The 20,092-nt window shown below is 46.9% G+C and overlaps 2 protein-coding genes and 1 long non-coding RNA gene across 5 annotated transcripts in view; 2 read left to right on the top strand and 1 right to left on the bottom strand.

The window, feature by feature from the left end:
• Positions 1–816: 816 nt before the first annotated feature.
• On the top strand, positions 817–16,117 carry ferry3 (FERRY endosomal RAB5 effector complex subunit 3; the record flags this gene model as incomplete). 2 transcript variants are annotated; one of them, XM_079258967.1, is made up of 13 exons in its annotated part: positions 817–997; positions 1,384–1,529; positions 5,303–5,484; positions 5,611–5,710; positions 5,796–5,920; positions 6,713–6,819; positions 6,912–7,109; positions 8,507–8,635; positions 9,306–9,374; positions 9,465–9,667; positions 12,908–12,965; positions 13,063–13,130; positions 14,979–16,117. In XM_079258967.1, 13 exons carry the CDS (start codon positions 817–819, stop codon positions 15,069–15,071), a joined length of 1,659 nt encoding a protein of 552 aa, XP_079115093.1. In that variant the 3' UTR covers positions 15,072–16,117. The 2 variants fall into 2 exon arrangements, 1 of the variants encoding a protein (XP_079115093.1); XR_013771723.1 differs by lacking the exons at positions 12,908–12,965; positions 13,063–13,130; positions 14,979–16,117 and adding an exon at positions 11,653–11,855 and having other exon boundaries at positions 9,465–11,592.
• Positions 4,232–18,370, bottom strand: LOC306770158. Its single transcript, XR_013771725.1, has 3 exons — positions 18,206–18,370; positions 4,513–4,603; positions 4,232–4,425 (listed from the first exon to the last, which is right to left on the bottom strand). It is a non-coding gene; the product is annotated as an uncharacterized lncRNA (long non-coding RNA).
• Positions 17,963–20,092, top strand: part of LOC306770132 (solute carrier family 45 member 3) — a 33,990-nt gene continuing 31,860 nt past the window's right edge. The window contains exon 1 of one of the 2 annotated variants that reach the window (XM_079258945.1): positions 17,963–18,020. The gene's annotated coding sequence lies outside the window, so the exon portion shown is untranslated. Of the gene's footprint in view, positions 18,021–19,414; positions 19,480–20,092 lie in introns of those variants that run through there. The other variant, XM_079258946.1, reaches the window with a different exon arrangement.

The raw sequence follows: 20,092 nt of genomic DNA, 5'->3' as shown, positions 1-20,092 counted from the left end.
TTGAATTATTTAGTTATTGAGTTATTTAATTATTTTATTATTTAGTTAGCATTGTTCACGAACCACTAGCTAAGGCGCCATTTCAAACCGCCAGAGGGCGGGAGCGTACAAGGGAAAAAGCCTTGGTAAATCTTTTCTTTACGTTCAACAGATTCGCCATATTGTCACAGCAGTTTAAAACATAGACGGTATATGAAAGATTAATCTTTTTACATACAGTCCATGGTTTAAAATTATTACAATATTTATGACCATTTTTATAATAAATAATATGATTCCTAAACGGTGTCGTGAAAATAATCAGAAACAGATTAAACTGTTCACCTCGTATGTTGCGAAAGTGCGTTTGTTGCACCGAGGCTTCATGACGGTCAGCTGACGGATCTAAACATATCGCTATCAGCTGCTTCTGCATTCATTCATTCAGGTAAACGTCCCTCCTGAGAGCTCATGTCTGAAGGTTAACAAGCTCAGAAATCCGTTTTCCCCCATCCGGATACAAGACAAGAGTGTTTTTATCTTTTCCAGCTTCAATTGTAGTTTTATTTGCACTGCTTCAGCGTTAGCTTGCTACTAGCTAACTACATAGCAATAATTAACTCTGTGTTTCTATTAAACCTTGTGTGATGATCTCAGCCTGGAAAACACTAAAAAGGCAGATATAAGGCTGAAAATGGTTTAGCAGTCTTTAATGCTTGTGCACTATAACGTGTTTAAGCTGCTGCACTGATTAATTTTAGTTCAGATTTGTTTAAAGTGGCAGGAAAATGCACTACTAAGAAGCATTTTACTTTTTTCTGTCCTCCAGCTTCAACAATGAAGAAGAACAAGGGGAAAGCCAACAGTGCTGCTGAGAAAGAGTTTGTGTTTGAGTTCAGGGCAGGTAAACATACTTGTGTGCTCAAAGTTCCCCTGCAGTTCCCTGTGCAGGTCAACATCAGTGACCTGCATGGACGTCTGATGCTGCTGCATAAGATTCCCTGCTACATAGAAAATGGTGAGATTTTTTTTTTATTATAGTAAATACCCAGTTTTACCATGGCCCATAAGTACACAACAGGTGCATAAATCTGTTCAGTTTGTAGTATTTTCTCCTCTTACGTGTTGCTTCTTCCATATAAATCTGTAGAAACCTGGACTTGATCATTTTTAACTTAATCAAGGCTACATATTTGATCTACTCCTGCTCTAAAACAGAAAAGCAGTGTTTTATGGTTTCTGAGCAGGCTTGCTGATCCACATAGCCGTTGTTTGAAATGGAAGACGGATCTCAACACACAAGGGAATGACATTTTCAGCGTGTCAGAGCATTCTCCAGGCTTTTACTCCAAATGAAAATGTTTTTAAATGAGTCATGTTGGCGGTGTTTCCTCTGTCTTACAGAGTTAAAAGTGTCGCTTTCCAGCTTCATTGACAGGGAAACATCTCAGAATTATGACCGAGAGGCAGAGCTGGCTCTGCAGAGTCTCACGACGGGGGACGTAGATGTAAACCAGCTCACCGGTGCCTGGGCCAGGTCTTATGCTGAGGTAAAGACTGATTTCATACAGAGTTTCCACCTGTTGGTTTCTAGAATCCAGATTTGCTTGTGTGGTGAGTTTTTGGAACAAATGATGAGGATTTATTTTTAGTCCTTAAATTTAAACGTAGAAGTTTTCTTTTGAAACAGTCGCAGTCAGAATCAACATTTATTCATGTCCTCCAGAGTCAAAGTCCTGCAGGTTTCACATGTTTCCCTGCTCCAACACACCAGACCAAATATCTAAAATATTTCTTGTCAAGATCTGTCCAATCCTGTTGACCCATTCATCTGATTCAAGTGCTGCAGCAGAAAACGTCCAAACGCTGCAGGACAGTGTCCCTGAAGGGCCTGTTGTGGACGCCCCTGCAGCAGCTGAAGCAGTTAGGCTATAAAACTGTTTTTTTCAGCTCCTACGGTTTTAATTCTCAATATAAACATGTTTTTTTTCCTTAAGACAGTTAAAACTGTTTATTGTTTAAGTTTTATTGTAATGTAATCTAATGTCCATTACTTTTCAGAGATCCTGTATAATGTTAGAGTATTATTTATGAGGGGCTTTTAAACCAGATAAGAGTTCAACTTCTTCCAAGACCCTTTTTGAACTTAAGCTTGTTTTGTTTGTTGTAATGATTATTTGTTCTGTTTTAAAGTTTGTTTATTTCATTAGAAATAAATAAAAAAAACAAAAAAACAAAAAAAAACTGAACTCAAAGCTCCTTCTGCTGCATGTGAGGGGTTATTACGCCACCATGAGACTATACCTGGACCAAAGAGTACAAACACCCCCCCCCCCTATGTTTGGCTACCAGCTGAATTTTGTTGTTATTGTAGAATTTAACTTTCCATTTCCGGTGACAACAGTCTGATGTGACTCCATCCAAAATCAGCTTCTCTCTCTGAAATGGTGTCAATTCAGATGCCTTCATTCACTCCTGGATTACATTCACCTGCAAACCATTTAGCCGCTTATTACCTCTCATATTAGCTCCCAACACCAAGACGTAGGCTCCCACATCAACAGCTAACGCCAAGCTCTCTCCTTAGAGCAGACCCGAAGACCGTGGCGTCACATCAGCCGCTAATGCGAAGACGTTGAACTCGACCGTGTCAACAAATCAGAATGTTTTGAAAATAACAGGACGTGATGTCACCACACATCCTCCAAAACAAATCGGATAATGGACCGGTAAATGTAGACAAGAATGTTTAGAATATATTTCAGAAGTGCATGCAGAAGCGTCAGATCAGATTATTAAAGTAATCTGATTACTCCCAAGTCATCTGAAGTCAGTCTCAAGGGAAACCGATGTTTCATAAATATCAGGAAACGGATCGATATCAGATCGAATTAGGCTGCTGTGAGTCTGATCCGGTCTGGACGTTAGTCCTGACTTCCTGCTCTGCAGTTCACCACAAACCAGATGGCTCAGTAAAAAATCCATGTTAGAAAAATAACTGTAGATATAAATAACTATTAAGCATGAACATAATTAGAAATATATAAAACTGCATTTTCTATCTACCTGAATGATCATTTTGGTTTAATTTGTGGGATTATTTAACTGATATTAGGTCATAATCTTAATTACAGCTGTCTATACAGGTGTGTGGATGACAGATAGACACATTAGAAATGTGGATGTTGTGTTTAATGCCTGGTAGGTGGTGCACAGAGTCGCTGCTTCACACTGATCCTACATCCACTGCACAGTGCTGGGAGTGCTGGGAGTGTCCCAGTATCCTCCCTCATGGGTCATTACAGTAATTTAAACAGAAATAAAGCTGCATGTCTGTAAATTGATTATTCATGAGATCCGAGGGAGAAAAACAAATAAATCTGCCCACATGCTGCGTTTAATGCCTACTTTACTGATTTTGCTTCAGGCTGACGCACCACAGATCCAACCTGAGGTGCAGTTTCACATGTTGGAGAACTGAGTCATCAGTTTTATTTTCTGGATCAGCATGAGACGAAGCAGTTCGTGTGAAACAGCTTCAGCTTTTCTAATGAAGTGGGAGCACGTTTCTTTGGAAGCGGATGTAGTTCATGTTTAGTGATGGTCAGAGGAACTGCTGGATTTCTAAACTTCACAGTTTAGGAGTGTAAACAGTCACACGGTGAGGCGTCTGCAAGGCTTTCTGGTTGTGATATGAAGCTCCTCTGTTACATTTAACATGTTTACTGACAGATTTACACTGTTCTCTTGCATTTCTGTGTGCAGAAGAGTTGCACGAGTTTTCACCCTGTTTTAACTTCCTCTTTGGTCTCACACTAAAAACGTCGTCTTTGCACCTTTTAAGAGAAATTCAGTTTCTCACTTCTCGTCCCTGCAGCATCAGCAGGAACAGTTTTCTTCCGTTTCATGTGGAATTCAGTGTTTCGCTGACTTACAGTACGTCTCGCTTATTAAATTAAATTAACACATTGATTGATTTACTCTCGTAATCTTTGAATGTGGTTTTGAGCCATCGTTTTCCAGGCTTTTGGGGGGATTTTTAGGTGATTTAGCAGGATTCACTTTAGTTGACTCATACGTTCAGTCAGGACTTAAAGACACTAAAATTCATTGAATACTTTCACATCAGCTTGTTTATTTACAGAAATATGTTGTTGTGCCTCGGCTGTGGATATCTTAGAAGGGAGAAATGTCTCCCTTCTGAAATCTGATCAACTCCATTAGCATCTAATCCAGCTCCACGTTACTCTGATGGAAACACAAGTTATTGTGCTTTAACCAACAGATCGACCAGTTTTCTTCTTCGTGGGTTGTTTGGTTCTCTGCTTCAGTAATTCTTGATGCAGCGTCAGCTCTACATTATTTAAATCTCCAGCAGGTCCTCCTGCTGAGGGACATGTTCCTCTGGGTGAAGTGGTTCCTCGTCCTGATAGTCGTCTATACATTCTGGAATCATGAACAATAAGAAATAGAGTTAGACCCCTCATTTTACTGTAAATCTGTAAAAACTCTGACCAATCCAAACGTTCCCACCCAAATGGAGTTGTTCATTTCTTATATTCCGTAGCTTCTTCTCTCGGCTCCCCTCTTCCCCCTCCAGCAGAACATACCTGATAGCCACACCCTGCATATAAACAGCGTGTTAGGATGAAAATACAAAGTAGTGAAGAAGAAACTCAGAAGGCAAACATGGCTGAGAAAATGCAGGAAGGATTTCCCGACCCGGCTTGGTTTATTTGTCTCCTCCTGCTAAACAGCCGAGAAAGAGAAAATCACGCAAGGAGCAGAACCAGAGGGGGAGGAACCAAGACAGGGGGAGGGGCCAATAAAGGAGAGGAGCCAAGACAGGGGGAGGGGCCAATAAAGGAGAGGAGCCAAGACAGGGGGAGGGGCCAATAAAGGAGAGGAGCCAAGACAGGGGGAGGGGCCAAGGCAGGAGGAGGAGCCAGTACAGGGGGAGGAGCCAAGACAGGGTCTTGCTCGCTCCCCAACATCACCTACTGCAGCTTTAAAAGCTCCGATTCATTTAGGAAGTGCAGCGTAAGGTCAGCCTTGGCCTAGAACAACATTGCACCCCTAACTGAACTGAGTCCCCGTTCATACCGAGCCAAGCGGACGATCCAAATGTCAACATACGTATGAAAATATCTTTCCACACCAGAAGCGATCAGCTGATTAAGTCTCGGACTGGTTTCAATCTCTGATTTTTACGGCTTGTGGTTTGCAGCTCATCAGAACAACTGATCACAGGTTTTAGTTGTTTGCAGCTTCTCCACTAGATGTCACTAAATCCCACAGACTTCTCCTTTACCTCCTCCTTCAGACGACGCTGGAGCACGCTCTGCCTGAAGAACCCAGCCGGGACGAGGACTTTGCTGATGTTTACCACGAGCTGATCCACTCCCCCGCCTCAGATACTCTCCTCAACCTGGAACACAACTACTTTGTCAGCATCTCGGAGCTCATCAGTGAGAGAGACATGGAGATCAAGAAGCTACAAGAAAGGTAGACGTTACCCTGAATTTCCTCCGGGTCTTCAGCAGTCGTGTTTGTGAAATGTAAAAATCCCCCATCTTTTCTGACAAATATGAACTTTCAGTCTTGTTGCATGAGTAAACGTTTCTCTGGTAGACAAACTACAGAAATGGACAAGGTGATGCATGAGCTGGGCAACACGCTGAGTGACCACGATGTAAACGCAGTGGCATCTCAGCATTTTGATGCACAGCAGGTGAAGAAAAATCATAAATGAGCAGGAAGAGTCTGTCGTTCTGCAGGAAAGTATTGAAACGTTGGACACTTTATTCTTCGGACAGGTCCTGGAGAACAAGTGGACCAGCGAGTTAAAGCAAGTGACGGAAATTCAGAAGCAGGAGTATCAAGAGTGGGTCATCAAGCTGCACCAGGATCTGCAGAAATCCAGCAACAGCAGCATCATTAAGTGAGTTTATGTGTGCAGCACATCCCTCTTCCATACAGCGACTGATCAAACCCTTCTGTTTGGAAGTTTGATCGTGGCTTGTTAACCGGTTTAATCATTTTATCTTCTTTCACGTCTGGAAGCTCTAAAACTGGGGTTTTGGCTCTCAGCATCTAGTTGTGAAATGGAAGAAAAGCTGGTCTCCTCTCCATGTTATCATTGTCATGTGTGAAGAATCACCAGACCAGGCTGCTTGACTTCCACTCTACACCTCTCACCAGCTATTGCTGAAATATTGTGCATTTATCTCCTTTAAAGGCGTAACTCAGATTCAGCCCAAACACGGCTGCTTTCTGGGAATCTGCAGAATTCACACGCTAACTTTTAGTGCATGAAAACAGCTAAGTTCAACTCATGCCATGTTTAGAATGAGAATTAGGCTTCATCTCTGTAAGAGAAGCTGAACGTCGGACATGTTTGCAAAGAGCTTCTCAGAAAACAGCATTACATGATAAAAGTCATGATCCTGCTTCCTGTAAGTAGAATTTCAGACAAAATCAGCACTTTATAGATTCCCATTTCTACTTAAAGCTTTAACAGGAAGGGGAACTACGAGAATATCCAACTTTACAGATGACTTCAGGCTCCTCAGGTGACATCAGCCACGGCAACGCGGCCCACTTAGCTTTACATTGGGATTCCCGTGGCGTGTGTTCACCGTGTGAGGCCGCTGTACGTTGCCTCTTCCCCTCTGCAGGCGGAAGCTGATGGCAGACGGACACCTTACGGACTGATTTGTGTGCATGTTTCCAGTGAGGAGATTAAGGTGCAGCCGAGCCAGCTGTCTGAGGCTTCAGATTCAGGGACCAGGATGTTTGAGGAGCAGGCCCAGCTGGAGGAGAGCTTCACCATCCACCTAGGTGCTGCAATCCACCTGTGGAACGTTCATGCAGTAAAAGTCTTCAGCTTGTTTCCTGGTTTCGCTGGAAGCATGTGTCTGTGTTTCCTCCAGGAGCTCAGCTGAAGACGATGCACAACCTGCGGCTGGTCCGAGCAGACGTGCTTGACTTCTGTAAACACCGGCGGCACGGCAGCAGCGGGGCAAAACTGCGGCGGCTGCAGACGGCCCTTTCGCTGTATTCCTCCTCGCTCTGCGGACTGGTGCTACTGGTGGACAACCGGGTCAACTCCTACAGCGGGATCAAACGAGGTCAGCTGATGTCTGGCAGACTGAACGGAGCGTTATAAACGTCATGCTGGTATGCTGGTCTGTCTCCTGGTATGCTGGTCTGTCTCCTGGTATACTGGTCTGTCTCCTGGTATACTGGTCTGTCTCCTGGTATGCTGGTCTGTCTCCTGGTATGCTGGTCTGTCTCCTGGTATGCTGGTCTGTCTCCTGGTATACTGGTCTGTCTCCTGGTATACTGGTCTGTCTCCTGGTATGCTGGTCTGTCTCCTGGTATGCTGGTCTGTCTCCGGGTATGCTGGTCTGTCTCCTGGTATGCTGGTCTGTCTCCGGGTATGCTGGTCTGTCTCCTGGTATGCTGGTCTGTCTCCTGGTATGCTGGTCTGTCTCCTGGTATGCTGGTCTGTCTCCGGGTATGCTGGTCTGTCTCCTGGTATGCTGGTCTGTCTCCTGGTATGCTGGTCTGTCTCCTGGTATGCTGGTCTGTCTCCTGGTATGCTGGTCTGTCTCCGGGTATGCTGGTCTGTCTCCTGGTATGCTGGTCTGTCTCCGGGTATGCTGGTCTGTCTCCTGGTATGCTGGTCTGTCTCCTGGTATGCTGGTCTGTCTCCGGGTATGCTGGTCTGTCTCCTGGTATGCTGGTCTGTCTCCTGGTATGCTGGTCTGTCTCCTGGTATGCTGGTCTGTCTCCTGGTATGCTGGTCTGTCTCCTGGTATGCTGGTCTGTCTCCTGGTATGCTGGTCTGTCTCCTGGTATGCTGGTCTGTCTCCTGGTATGCTGGTCTGTCTCCGGGTATGCTGGTCTGTCTCCGGGTATGCTGGTCTGTCTCCTGGTATGCTGGTCTGTCTCCGGGTATGCTGGTCTGTCTCCGGGTATGCTGGTCTGTCTCCTGGTATGCTGGTCTGTCTCCTGGTATGCTGGTCTGTCTCCTGGTATGCTGGTCTGTCTCCGGGTATGCTGGTCTGTCTCCTGGTATGCTGGTCTGTCTCCTGGTATGCTGGTCTGTCTCCTGGTATGCTGGTCTGTCTCCTGGTATGCTGGTCTGTCTCCTGGTATGCTGGTCTGTCTCCTGGTATGCTGGTCTGTCTCCTGGTATGCTGGTCTGTCTCCTGGTATACCCTCCATGCTGTGCTGGGAGATGTGGGAGTCTTGTTGCCACGGCAACGTGTTCCATCCTGGATGAGCTGCATGACCTACTACGGGGGTCGTGTTCCTGACCTCTTGTTTCCACCTGTTGTCTGTCCTGTTTGTACTCCAGCAGCAGAAACTGGTCCACAACCAGCGTTACTTCCTAACTGGACATTCTGGGGACCCAGTAGTTGGACTGACTTTAACTTACATGCTAATGATTATGCTAATGAGAAGCTCTGCACACCCAGCTGCTCGCTGCATTAACTTCCTGTCGTCTGTTGACCCTCAGACTTTGCAACAGTGGCGAAAGAGTGCACGGACTTCCATTTTTCCTGTCTGGAGGAGCAGCTGGAGGAGGTGCAGCAGGTCCTGCTGTACGCCAGGACCCAGCGCAGCAGCAAGCAGAAAGAGCAACCCGGTGGGCCGAACTTATTTTACTCCTGTGCAGAATGACAGGGACATTTCTGCTCCTGGTCTGGTCTATAAGTGTTATAAAGACGCTTCTACACGTTAGAACAGGGGTGTCCAGTCCCAGTCCTGCAGGTTTTCCATGCATCCCTGCTCCAACACACCTGACTCAATAATCAGTCATTGTGCAGAACTTCATTGGCTGTTGGATCCATTTAATGGAAAGCAGGTGTGTTGGAGCCGGGAGACATGGAAAACCTTAAGAACAGGACCGACTTTGGACACGCCTGTGTTAGAACGAGCTGCTCCGTCTTACAGACATTCCTCTCATCATCCAGCATCTCCTCAGCTTGGAGTTTATCTTTGACTTTTTCATTTGATACGAAGGAAGACGAAGAAAAAGTTCCTTGTAAAGATTTGCTCATGATTTACTGGAGCATCAGTAAGAATTTACCCTGCAGAGAGTCTCAGTGTCATGGCAGCAGTGGCAGATTAAACAGTCCGTAGATAGAACACACTTTATTACTACTGATGGAAAGCTTCCTCCGGCTCCTCGTCACCGCAGGAGTTCAGTGGAATATTTCTGTGCATAGAAACCAGCCAGCTAGCTTGAAGCCTGTGATGAGTTTCTGCAGACTTTACATGCATTTTCCTTTAACTTTGCGCTTCTGTTGTTTTAGAGATTCAAAAGAATGGAGGCGACGATAAGAGCAAAGCAGCTGAAAGAAATCCTTCCAACATCTTACCAGGTAACGCCCACTGAACACCAGCTCGATTCATCCTCTGTTTCTGCCTCGCACACCAAACCGTGCAGCAAGTCATTCCGTTTCTTCTCCAAGGGGAATTTTACATCTCACGGCACTCCAACCTCTCAGAGGTTCACGTTATCTTCCATCTCTGTGTGGATGACAACGTCCGTTCGGGCAACATCACGGCTCGGGACCCTGCCATCATGGGTCTGAGAAACATCCTGAAGGTCTGCTGCACACATGACATTACCACGGTCACCGTACCTCTCTTGCTGGTCCATGACATGTCAGAGGTAAGAAGAGCGGAGATGACTGAATACTTGGATGTGGGAATGCAGTCTCCATGCAGACTCTTTGCCATGGAGCTGGGTGAATGTGCCTTTCAGTTTTAAAAGGAGAAATAGGTGAATTCCTGACATCCAGGACAGAGGAGAGGGACGTCTCCTCTCTGCTGGTGTTTGGTCCAGGACATTGCCATCAGAAGGAGATGACTGGATTTAAATATCTGGATGTACACTCAGATTTCTGTAAAGACAAGAATTTTTTCAGCATTTGATTTGTGTGACGATAAGCAATCCCCAGCCTTTCCTATGAACTCTCTTCTCATAATAATCCAATATTATAATATGGTTTACCAGGTAAAGAAGCAGGATAAATCAATTTGATTGATTAAGTCAAATTTGCAGTTTATGATTTTTTTTTTTAATAAAGATTTTGATTTTTTTTTCTCCTTCTTTAATATGCACCATAAAATGATGCAGATTATCCTGCTAGGGGTGGTCTCGGAGCAGAGACGGGACGAAGACGTTGCCGGATTAGCCTTCGTTAGGGGAGGTCTCGGAGTCCACTCTGTCCATTCTGCTAGCTGCATCATTGCAGCGAAGGCTAACCCTAACCTGGCTGAGCTGTGGCCTCAGTCCAGTGTTGGGAGGCATGGAGCGGTCCGTCCGTCACACAGACGGCCAGAATTGTTCTACTGATTGTGATTTATAAACATGGATAAGGGAAACCTCTGAAGGACGGAATGTGATAAACATCATGCCTTCCACAGTTTCATTATGACTGAAAGTGCAAAAACACAATGTGCAGAAACAGGAAGAGAGCAGAGAAATCATCTCGTTGTCATTAGAGTCTCAGATAATCAAGATAAACTACAATCTTCTCACAGCGAAGCGTGTTCTCACCAACACGCCACAGCATGCCCGGTGCGGTTTTTCCTCGCCTGTCTCATCAGGACTGTCAGTCTCTAAAGATAGCTGCTATTAAGCCACTCCTAAAGAAGGACTCTCTAATGAACAACTACAGACCCTTCTCTGACCTCCTTTATATCCAAGATAACAGAAAGTTGTGTTCAGTCAGCTTCATGACTTCTGAAATGAAAGTGGAAATTTTGATAAATTCCAGTCCAGCTTTCGACCTCATCACAGACCTGAAACGGCTCTGGTCAAAGTCTCAATGATTTTAGGTTAAATATGGATTCTGGTCAAGTATCGGTTCTGGTTCTGCTGGATCTCAGTGCTGCATTTGATCCTGTAGATCACAGAATTCTGTTGGACAGGCTGGAAACTGGGTTGTACTTTCTGGACTGATTCGTAACTGGTTCTGGTCCTGTTTAGAAGACCGGAGTTACGGAGTTGTAGTACCTCAGGGGTCAGTCCTTGGACCTCTTCTGTTCAACTTGTATCTGCTCCCTTTGGGTCAAATAATACAGAACTTTAAAGGGATGCTATGATGGTATGTGGAGTTTTCTGAGCTTTCTACAGTGTTACAGTGTTGAATCCTCATCAGACATGTGAACGTCACTGTTTTTTATCACCTAAACGCATGTTTGAGTTTGAGTTTGAGTTCCAGCACGCTCTCCGTTTGGTTTCCATGGCGACGAAAAACGTGTGGTTTTAGAGAGTTTTTTCTACGTGGAAATCCTTGTGACGTCCCGGGGGATAAGGTTCGGTGATTGGTTACCTTCTACTGGTTAACAAGGGCATGTACAAATACATCAGGCGGGTGGAAAACGTGGGATAAAGTTATTTCCAACGATGGCTGGTGAGTTTACCAAAGAGAGACATCCTGCTGCATTCGTTGCTGTGGGTTGCTGTTTTCCACTTCGTTTTCAGGCTCTGATTCAGGTTCCAACATGTAGGGCTGGATGCTATGTGTTGACATTGTAGATTGTTTTTTTTATTGAGTTCATATGGCAGGTCGCAGCAGGTCGCGGCAGGTCGTAGCAGGTCGCAGCAGGTCGCGGCAGGTCGTAGCAGGTCGCGGCAGATCGTAGCAGGTCGCGGCAGGTCGTAGCAGGTCGCAGCAGGTCGCGGCAGGTCGTAGCAGGTCGCGGCAGGTCGTAGGAGGTCGCGGCAGGTCGCAGCAGGTCGTGGCAGGTCGCGGCAGGTCGTAGGAGGTCGCGGCAGGTCGCAGCAGGTCGCGGCAGGTCGCAGCAGGTCGCGGCAGGTCGCAGCAGGTCGCGGCAGGCCGTAGGAGGTCGCAGCAGGTCGCAGCAGGTCGCGGCAGGTCGCAGCAGGTCGCGGCAGGTCGCAGCAGGTCGCGGCAGGTCGTAGGAGGTCGCAGCAGGTCGCGGCAGGTCGCAGCAGGTCGTAGGAGGTCGCAGCAGGTCGCAGCAGGTCGCGGCAGGTCGCAGCAGGTCGTAGGAGGTCGCAGCAGGTCGTAGGAGGTCGCAGCAGGTCGTAGGAGGTCGCAGCAGGTCGCGGCAGGTCGCAGCAGGTCGTAGGAGGTCGTAGCAGGTCGCGGCAGGTCGTAGGAGGTTGTAGCAGGTCGTAGGAGGTCGCGGCAGGTCGTAGGAGGTTGTAGCAGGTCGTAGGAGGTCGCGGCAGGTCGTAGGAGGTTGCAGCAGGTCGCAGCAGGTCGTGGCAGGTCGCAGCAGATCGTAGCAGGTCGCAGCAGATCGTAGCAGGTCGCAGCAGGTCGCAGCAGATCGTAGCAGGTCGCAGCAGATCGTAGCAGGTCGCAGCAGGTCGCAGCAGGTCGCAGCAGATCGTAGCAGATCGTAGCAGGTCGCGGCAGATCGTAGCAGGTCGCGGCAGGTCGTAGGAGGTTGCGGCAGGTCGCAGCAGATCGTAGCAGGTCGCAGCAGATCGTAGCAGGTCGCAGCAGGTCGCAGCAGGTCGCAGCAGATCGTAGCAGATCGTAGCAGGTCGCGGCAGATCGTAGCAGGTCGCGGCAGGTCGTAGGAGGTTGCGGCAGGTCGCAGCAGATCGTAGCAGGTCGCAGCAGATCGTAGCAGGTCGCAGCAGGTCGCAGCAGATCGTAGCAGGTCGCAGCAGATCGCAGCAGATCGTAGCAGATCGCAGCAGGCCGCGGCAGATCGCAGCAGGTCGCAGCAGGTCATAGCAGGTCGCAGCAGGTCGCACTCGGTCAGGCTTAGGGTTGCAGGTTAGGTTTAGGGTTGATCTTGATGATCTCTGGTTTTGGTTAAACCACCATTTTAATCAGCAGATTTTCTACAGGGTTAGTTTGTTAGTTTACAGTTGTGTTGTTTACTTGTTTGGGTCGCTGCTGACTGTCGTGTCGCTCTGCAGGAGATGACCATACCGTGGTGTCTGAAGAGGGCTGAGCTGGTGTTTAAATGTGTGAAAGGTAACCATGTTGTGTCTCATAGACGCCTGTTTAACCTGCATGTTTCCATGTTGTTGTCTGTGAAAGTAAAGGTGGGACGTCTCTGTTTTATTTGCAGGCTTTATGATGGAAATGGCTTCGTGGGATGGAGGAATATCTCGCACAGTCCAGTTTTTAGTGCCAAAGGTGGGTAAAATGTTCTGATGAGCATCAGGGAGGAGTTTACCTCCACAAGATGAGCTGGTTATTTTTATCTGATCTGCGTTGGGCCATGGGAAACGCGCCTCTGACAACCCAAGGAGATGGAGGTCAGAGTGACCTGCGACCCACTGATCAGTGAAAGCAGGAATTCCTCCACATGTCCCTGCCGTACTTCGGGTTGCAGCTCGGAGCATCTATCATTGTTCTGTGATGGATTGCCTTCCTGTAATGCTTTAAGTGATTTCTAAAGCGGTGTGTACCTAAGGCCTTGCATGTACACACCATCACAAAAGGCACACCTGGCCTCGCAGCGCATGCCTTCTGGAAGCAGACGGAGAGGACTGAAGACTTCAAAGCTCACCATAAATCATAGATTAGTGCGCTTTGGGCTCGTCTGCAGGCTATTTACACTGCTGTGATAAACAGAAAGCTGAGACTGCATCACGTGATCAGCGGGAGGATGAAGCGAAGCTCGCCGACATGCAGAAACGTCTTCATGTCCTGAAAATCTGAGTCCCTCAGAGTGCAGAGAGGAACTGCTCCTGGTTAACAGCTGAAGGGAAATTTACTGTCATGTTTCCATGTAGGTGAAATCTGGATGAGTCATGAGTGCCTGTTGATGTGGAGTTTCGCTGGATGCTGTAGACGTAACGCTGCTGCGGTTTGTCAGAAAGGCAGGAGAGGTTGACAGGATGAGCTGGACTGGATCAGCTTCCTGTCAGCTGCACGCTCACACAGTTCCACGTCGCAGCGACTGAAATGGGATTGTTGTCTTCACCTCAGATGTACAGCGTCTAAATATACACTCTGGCTTCGTCTTTAGTTTTTAGATCACTTAACATTCTTGTGATGCTCCGAGTGATGAAGTAAGAAGCTGATAAAGCCACAGAGTTCACATCATTCCAGCAGCCGCGGCAGGACAAGCTGGTCTCCAGACGGTCGGACCAGGAAAATACCAGCATAGTAAAAACTCCACATTTTCTCCTCGTTCTAAAACAAAGAAATACAAAAATCCTCCTTCAGAAAATATCATAAACATTCTGAAATTTATGGAGGAAAATAACTTAACTTAATTACTGTATATATATATATATATATATATATATATATATATATATATATATATATATAATCCTATAAAATTAGCAGTTTAATAGTTCTTGAATAAATTTTGTTTAGAAATATGAAATATTGTTAAATTTGCATTTTCATGACCATGAAGTTTTATTTGATCTGAAAAATTGATCATTTTGACATATTTGCAGTTTTATTTTAGCTTCCAGATCATCATGGATTTATAAAACCAGCATAACATTTGATCCAAGAAAAATCCAGAATGTCTCTCTTACGATCAGGGAAACTTTTCCACGTCTACAAGTTATTATAAATATACACGCGTGTACATTTCTACATGCATGTAGGAGGTTGAGCCGAGCCCTGTGGCTCGGTGGGAAGAGAACTGCCTCTGAATGAATGCTGGGAAGCCCAAAGAGCTGGGGGTGACCTCTGCCCCCCTCGCGCCCTGTGAACATTCAGTGTACCACAGGTACCTGGGGGTTCACCTGGACCACCGACACGCAGGCTATCCGAAGCAGAGGGGGGGTCCTCCGGACCTCCGGACCTCCTGAAGGCTGCAGAGCTCCTCGTTGTGTCACATCTGATCATAAATGCACATTTATTTGGTCAGACAGCTTTCATATCCGCTCTTCACCTTCCTAGGGTTGGATCTTCTGCTGTACGTCTGAAAACACTAAATGTTCCGTTTTTCTTCTTTATTTCTCCTGAAACATGAATCCTTTCTCTGTCTGATCCCGTGTTTTTGTGTATTCCCAGAGTATCTCGGAGGAGATGTTCTACCAGCTGAGCAACATGCTGCCTCAGATCTTCAGAGTCTCCTCCACGTTAACTCTCACTTCCAAGCACTGAGAGCCTGACGGACCCCCTCCTGCACCCTGGACCTGCTGCCTTCTGCACATCAACATGATGAGAAGAAGTCATTCTGATGTCTGGAAACAAAACGCTTATGTCTCGCTGGTATTCACCACGCTGGGGGTCGGAGCGGTTTTAGCCTCGTTATTTTCACACCTCCCGACGCTGCAGAGAAACGTGTCCTGCTGAAAGACGACCAGCTCGCCACAGCAGCTGCTGCCGTCGCCGGTGGAGTCTCTGGGGTGCGGTTCTGGTGACAGAGTTTTATTACATCAGCTTCAGATACTCCAGTTTTCCTTTGCAGCTGCAGGCGGTCGCTGTGCTGGAGTCCAGGCTGCAGCGGAGCTTTTCCAGTCGCTGGAATGCAGCGAACATGCCGGCTGATGAACCGGGAAACTTGTCTCATTGTTTAGTTCTGACCCAAGACTCTGAGCAGCTCTGCAACATGATGGCTTTACAGCTGGATGGGATCTCCAGGAACATCTCACACCCGGCCTGTCAGAGAAAATCATGTCAGAACATCCTGGAATCATCTGATGGAGCAGATTTAATCTGGGCTTCATGGTGACGGCTGGATCTTCCTCTTGTCGTAGTCGCTCCTCAGACGAGGACTTAGAGACTGTAAGTGGACTCTATCTGTGTGACAGCAGGTGGCGCTGTTCTTAAAGACAAAGACATGGCAACCTGCACACTTCATCTGTTCAAAGCAACAAAGTTGAATGAGATTCTTTCTGCATCACGACTGTTTGGTGATTTCTAACGTCAGATTTTCTTGCTGCATTTTGACTTTCTTTGCATTTTTGTTTGAATAAAAACTTGATCAAACCAACAGGATGTCCATCAGCTTCAAGGTTTTGCATGTTATGATGCATTTTTGCACCCCGATGCCCCTCCTCTGGGAGTCATGATCCCTCATCGGGACTAAACTCCTACATGTTCATTCAGTAAAACCATCATTTCAGTTTGTCAGAAAGTTTCTGATCAGCAATAAAGAAGATGGCCATCTTCCCCGAGAGGATTTCCTTTCAGCTCCGCGTTGAAACCTGCATCTGTGCCTCACGCCGGCCTGAACTGGAGGAATATGTCCTGCCGAGCGTTTGGCATTCTCAGGATTGGTCTCAGTGGCTCGCAGTGTTGGCTTTCTCTGAGCAGAGAGCTGTGGGCTGATTTAGCATGAGAATCCATCTGTCCCAGTCTTCTCAGGGCAAATGTCGAAATGCAAACACACACGATGCTTCCAACACAACAAGAGCCAAGCTGCAGCTCTTGATGGAAAGGAAGCGGCTCTGCAGTTCATCTGGAGCTGCATCCTGATCCGACCTGCTTCGGCTGCAGACCAGAACGATGACGCAACTCTGGAAAAGTTCCTCTCTGCTAAGTCAGAAGCAAACTGTTGCACCATCTGTTCTCTTCTTATTGAGATTCTCGTTCGACGGGATGAATCTTAAAACATATCCTCATATTTATGACAAATATTAATCAAAACATACAAAGCACTAAACTTTATCCTTATGGATACTCTAAACTTTCCCGCAAAGAATCTGGTAGGGATGAATCTGATGGAAAACAGTCTGGTTAAACCTGCAGATTTAACCAAAATATTGATTAAAAACAAACTCCAAGATATGACATGGTGGTAATGATACATTACATCACATATATATCACCACTGCTGCATGTAGTTTTCTATGTTTTATCATTAAAATGATTTTTTTCACTCTCCAACAGGTGAAAAGTAAGACGGAGTTACTACACAGACTGTTGGACAGCAGAACGATGTTAAGTCTTGCTGAAATAAGCAAGACATTCATTAAAACTCCTAGAGAGGAACGTTTAGTCCTGAACACGCCGTGTACCATGACGAGCCCACAGATTCTGGAAACAGATGATCCCTCTTCTCAGACGACAGGCTCAGTTTCCACGTTGTACTTTTTCCTGCTGCTGATTTAAGCTTCAGTGCAGAAATTTCTCCATGTTCTGATGCTTTATCATGATTTTACTACAGTATAATAAAACATCAGTAAAACTGCTGAATTTATGCTTGCACAGTTTTTCAGACTGACAAAGTCTTCATCTTTCTTTAGTGACACCTCTACTTCTCTTCAAGCTTTCTGTGTATTTGACTAAGTTCCAGACGTCTCAGTGTGGGAAGTTTCAGTGGTTTTCCTCATTAAAATCTTTGAATATTACAAGTTAATGTGTATAATTATAAACTTATTGACAGAACAGAAATTAGTTTAATTAAAAAACTTTTTAAATAATCTGTAATGGGTAACTGTATCAGTCCAGTATGAAATAAATATTATTTATTAATAGTCCTTTATTAATATGGAATAAGATCAGGCCTGCTGCTGTTGGTTCGTGACCTGAAGAAACCTCTGACCGAACACAGATTGTTTATGCAGCACATTGATCAGAAGTTTGAACAAGAAGTTTTGGATGAAGAAATAACAAATGAAAAATAAAAGATGTAAAGAATTCAGACCACGGCAAAAGGAAAATAATGGTTAAACGGTTAAAATGGCATCCTATGCATTTTTACACCGCTACTTTAAGTCATGTTCTCAATTGATTTAAAACTGATTTAAAAACGTTAATCCGCAGTTTTGTGGTCACTTCCTGTGTTTTATTTACATAATAAAAGCCTCGGCTACATCTCGATATGTTTTTGGAGCGTCGCGCGGGATTAAACTTTCTGTGTTTGATTCAGTAAAAAGTCGGTAAAATAATGAAATCATTTCCTGTAAAGTTTGTGTCATAAACAGAAATCAGAATAAAAGAAACGGAAAAACGGTCCGTGTTGCGTTTTACTTTGTAAACCGGAAGTGCTCGTGCGGCTGCGCGGCGCAACATTGACAGGCTGTTGTCACAGCTGGCGAGTTGAGCAACAGCGTCGCGAGCGAGGCTGGAGCCGCGTGCACTTCTCATGGCGCCGCTTCTCTGAAGGTAAAAATCACGTTTTAAAAAGTTCTTAGAGAACCGAATCCCGCGCTTTTCTTCCGCTTCTCCTGCGCGAGGCGGAGGCGCCGATTTCTGACTTCCAGCTCGCCGTCCAAACTTCTTCACCGCGTCTCGTGGAGCCGCACGTCGCGCCGCGTCCTCGCGCTGGGTCCGTGCGGGGTTTATCTCACCTGGTCTGAGGGGCGTGATGCGGTCGGACCAGGTGGACCCAGGAGACCAGGTGGACCCGGGAGACCAGGTCCCAGCAGTCTGGAAGTTTTCAGGCTCCGCGAGGCGCTGCACGCTGATAGGCTGCCGACCGACGCGAGCTTTTCTGTCCACGCCACGCTCGCGCTGCCCCGCTGTCCCACGCATGGTGGTCGCGGAAACTTGGTCCAGCTGCTGGAGCTGGAGACACTGGTCAGTGGTGGAATCCCAGCAGGTCTCCAGTTCGTCATGGAATGCTCCGTGATGACATCATTTATTTGACACGTCATTAGTGAGGAGTCCTGATTAGTCTGTAATTAGCATGTTATTATGATAATTAGCATGTTATTAACCATAAAACAAAGTTGTTGTTCTCAGTAAAACTTTGCTCCTCACAAAGCCGTCTTCATCTCCAGAACATCTGGAATGGGAACTAGTTTTTCTTCTGGTCAACCAGAACCAGAACCTTCAAGGCTACGATAAACCGCTCCAAGCCGTGACTCATAGACCCCTAACCCTCCTTGTGGATCCCTAACCCTCCTCGTGGACCTCTTTCCCTTCCCGTGGACCCCTAACCCTCCCTGTGGAGCCCTAACCCTCCCTGTGGAGCCCTAACCCTCCCCGTGGACCCCTAACCCTCCCTGTGGAGCCCTAACCCTCCCTGTGGAGCCCTAACCCTCCCTGTGGAGCCCTAACCCTCCCTGTGGAGCCCTAACCCTCCTTGTGGATCCCTAACCCTCCCCGTGGACCCCTAACCCTCCCTGTGGAGCCCTAACCCTCCCCGTGGAGCCCTAACCCTCCCCGTGGAGCCCTAACCCTCCCCGTGGACCCCTAACCCTCCTCGTGGACCTCTTTCCCTTCCCGTGGACCTCTAACCCTCCCCGTGGAGCCCTAACCCTCCCCGTGGACCCCTAACCCTCCTCGTGGACCTCTTTCCCTTCCCGTGGACCCCTAACCCTCCTCGTGGACCTCTTTCCCTTCCCGTGGACCTCTAACCCTCCCCGTGGACCCCTAACCCTCCCTGTGGACCCCTAACCCTCCTCGTAGACCAGGTGAGGACCAGGATTCAGACCACTTGGTCCTCTCAGCTCTTCTCTAGGCTGTTAAAGGAAAACAAACCTAGTTGTTCAGAAACAACAGAAGACAGGTTAACACCTCTGCAGGGTTTCCATGCCGTGAAGTTGCTCCGAGTCCCGCTGAGCAGCGACGTGATCCCACCTGAAAGCCTTCAGGCCGAGCGGAGGATAATCAGCCACCGGTGAGGACAGCGAGCTGCTTAGACAGACTGACGGCTTTGCTGTTTTAATCACTGCCAGGCTGTTGATCTGCTCTGTGTTCTCCGTGTCTTCCTGGCTTCTGAAGATGTTCCCATCCTGGATTTAGTGCTCGTGTGGGAAACTCTTAGAATTCTGCATTAGTTATGTTTCATCCAAGCTGCTGCTGCATCTCAGTTTTCTGCATTTCAGAAAGAAGGACAGATTTTCTGTCTGCAGGAAGCTGGATGAGACCTTGTCTGCTGTTCCGGCGGATCTGTTGCCTGTTGTAATGTGAGCTGTTGCTTTTATCCTGCCGGTCTTTTCTTCCCTTCAGTCCCACATTTAGTTCAGATCCACGGCTGTGCTTTTCACGTTCTCCAACCCTACCTCCTGAAGCCAGGCTCCTCGCTGCTGTCTGAGGAGAAGACAACAACGATGGCAGAAAAAGAGAAATAAGGATTTTCTTTTTTTTCCTGGGAATATCATCCTCCAATCAGAAGTGACCGACCTGCTTGTTGATGATCAGACCGCCACTCGCTAACAGCCGAGGAAACGGCATCAAGCAGCTTATCCACGTCCTGCATGTGGAAACAGAAGAGTTTTCCACCTTGCTGT

This window comes from Telmatherina bonti, assembly GCF_933228915.1.
Source record: "Telmatherina bonti genome assembly, chromosome: 2".
In the NCBI taxonomy this organism is placed as follows: domain Eukaryota; kingdom Metazoa; phylum Chordata; class Actinopteri; order Atheriniformes; family Telmatherinidae; genus Telmatherina; species Telmatherina bonti.
The sequence above is the reverse complement of the archived record's forward strand: the minus strand, read 5'-3'. Positions and strand labels throughout refer to the sequence as shown.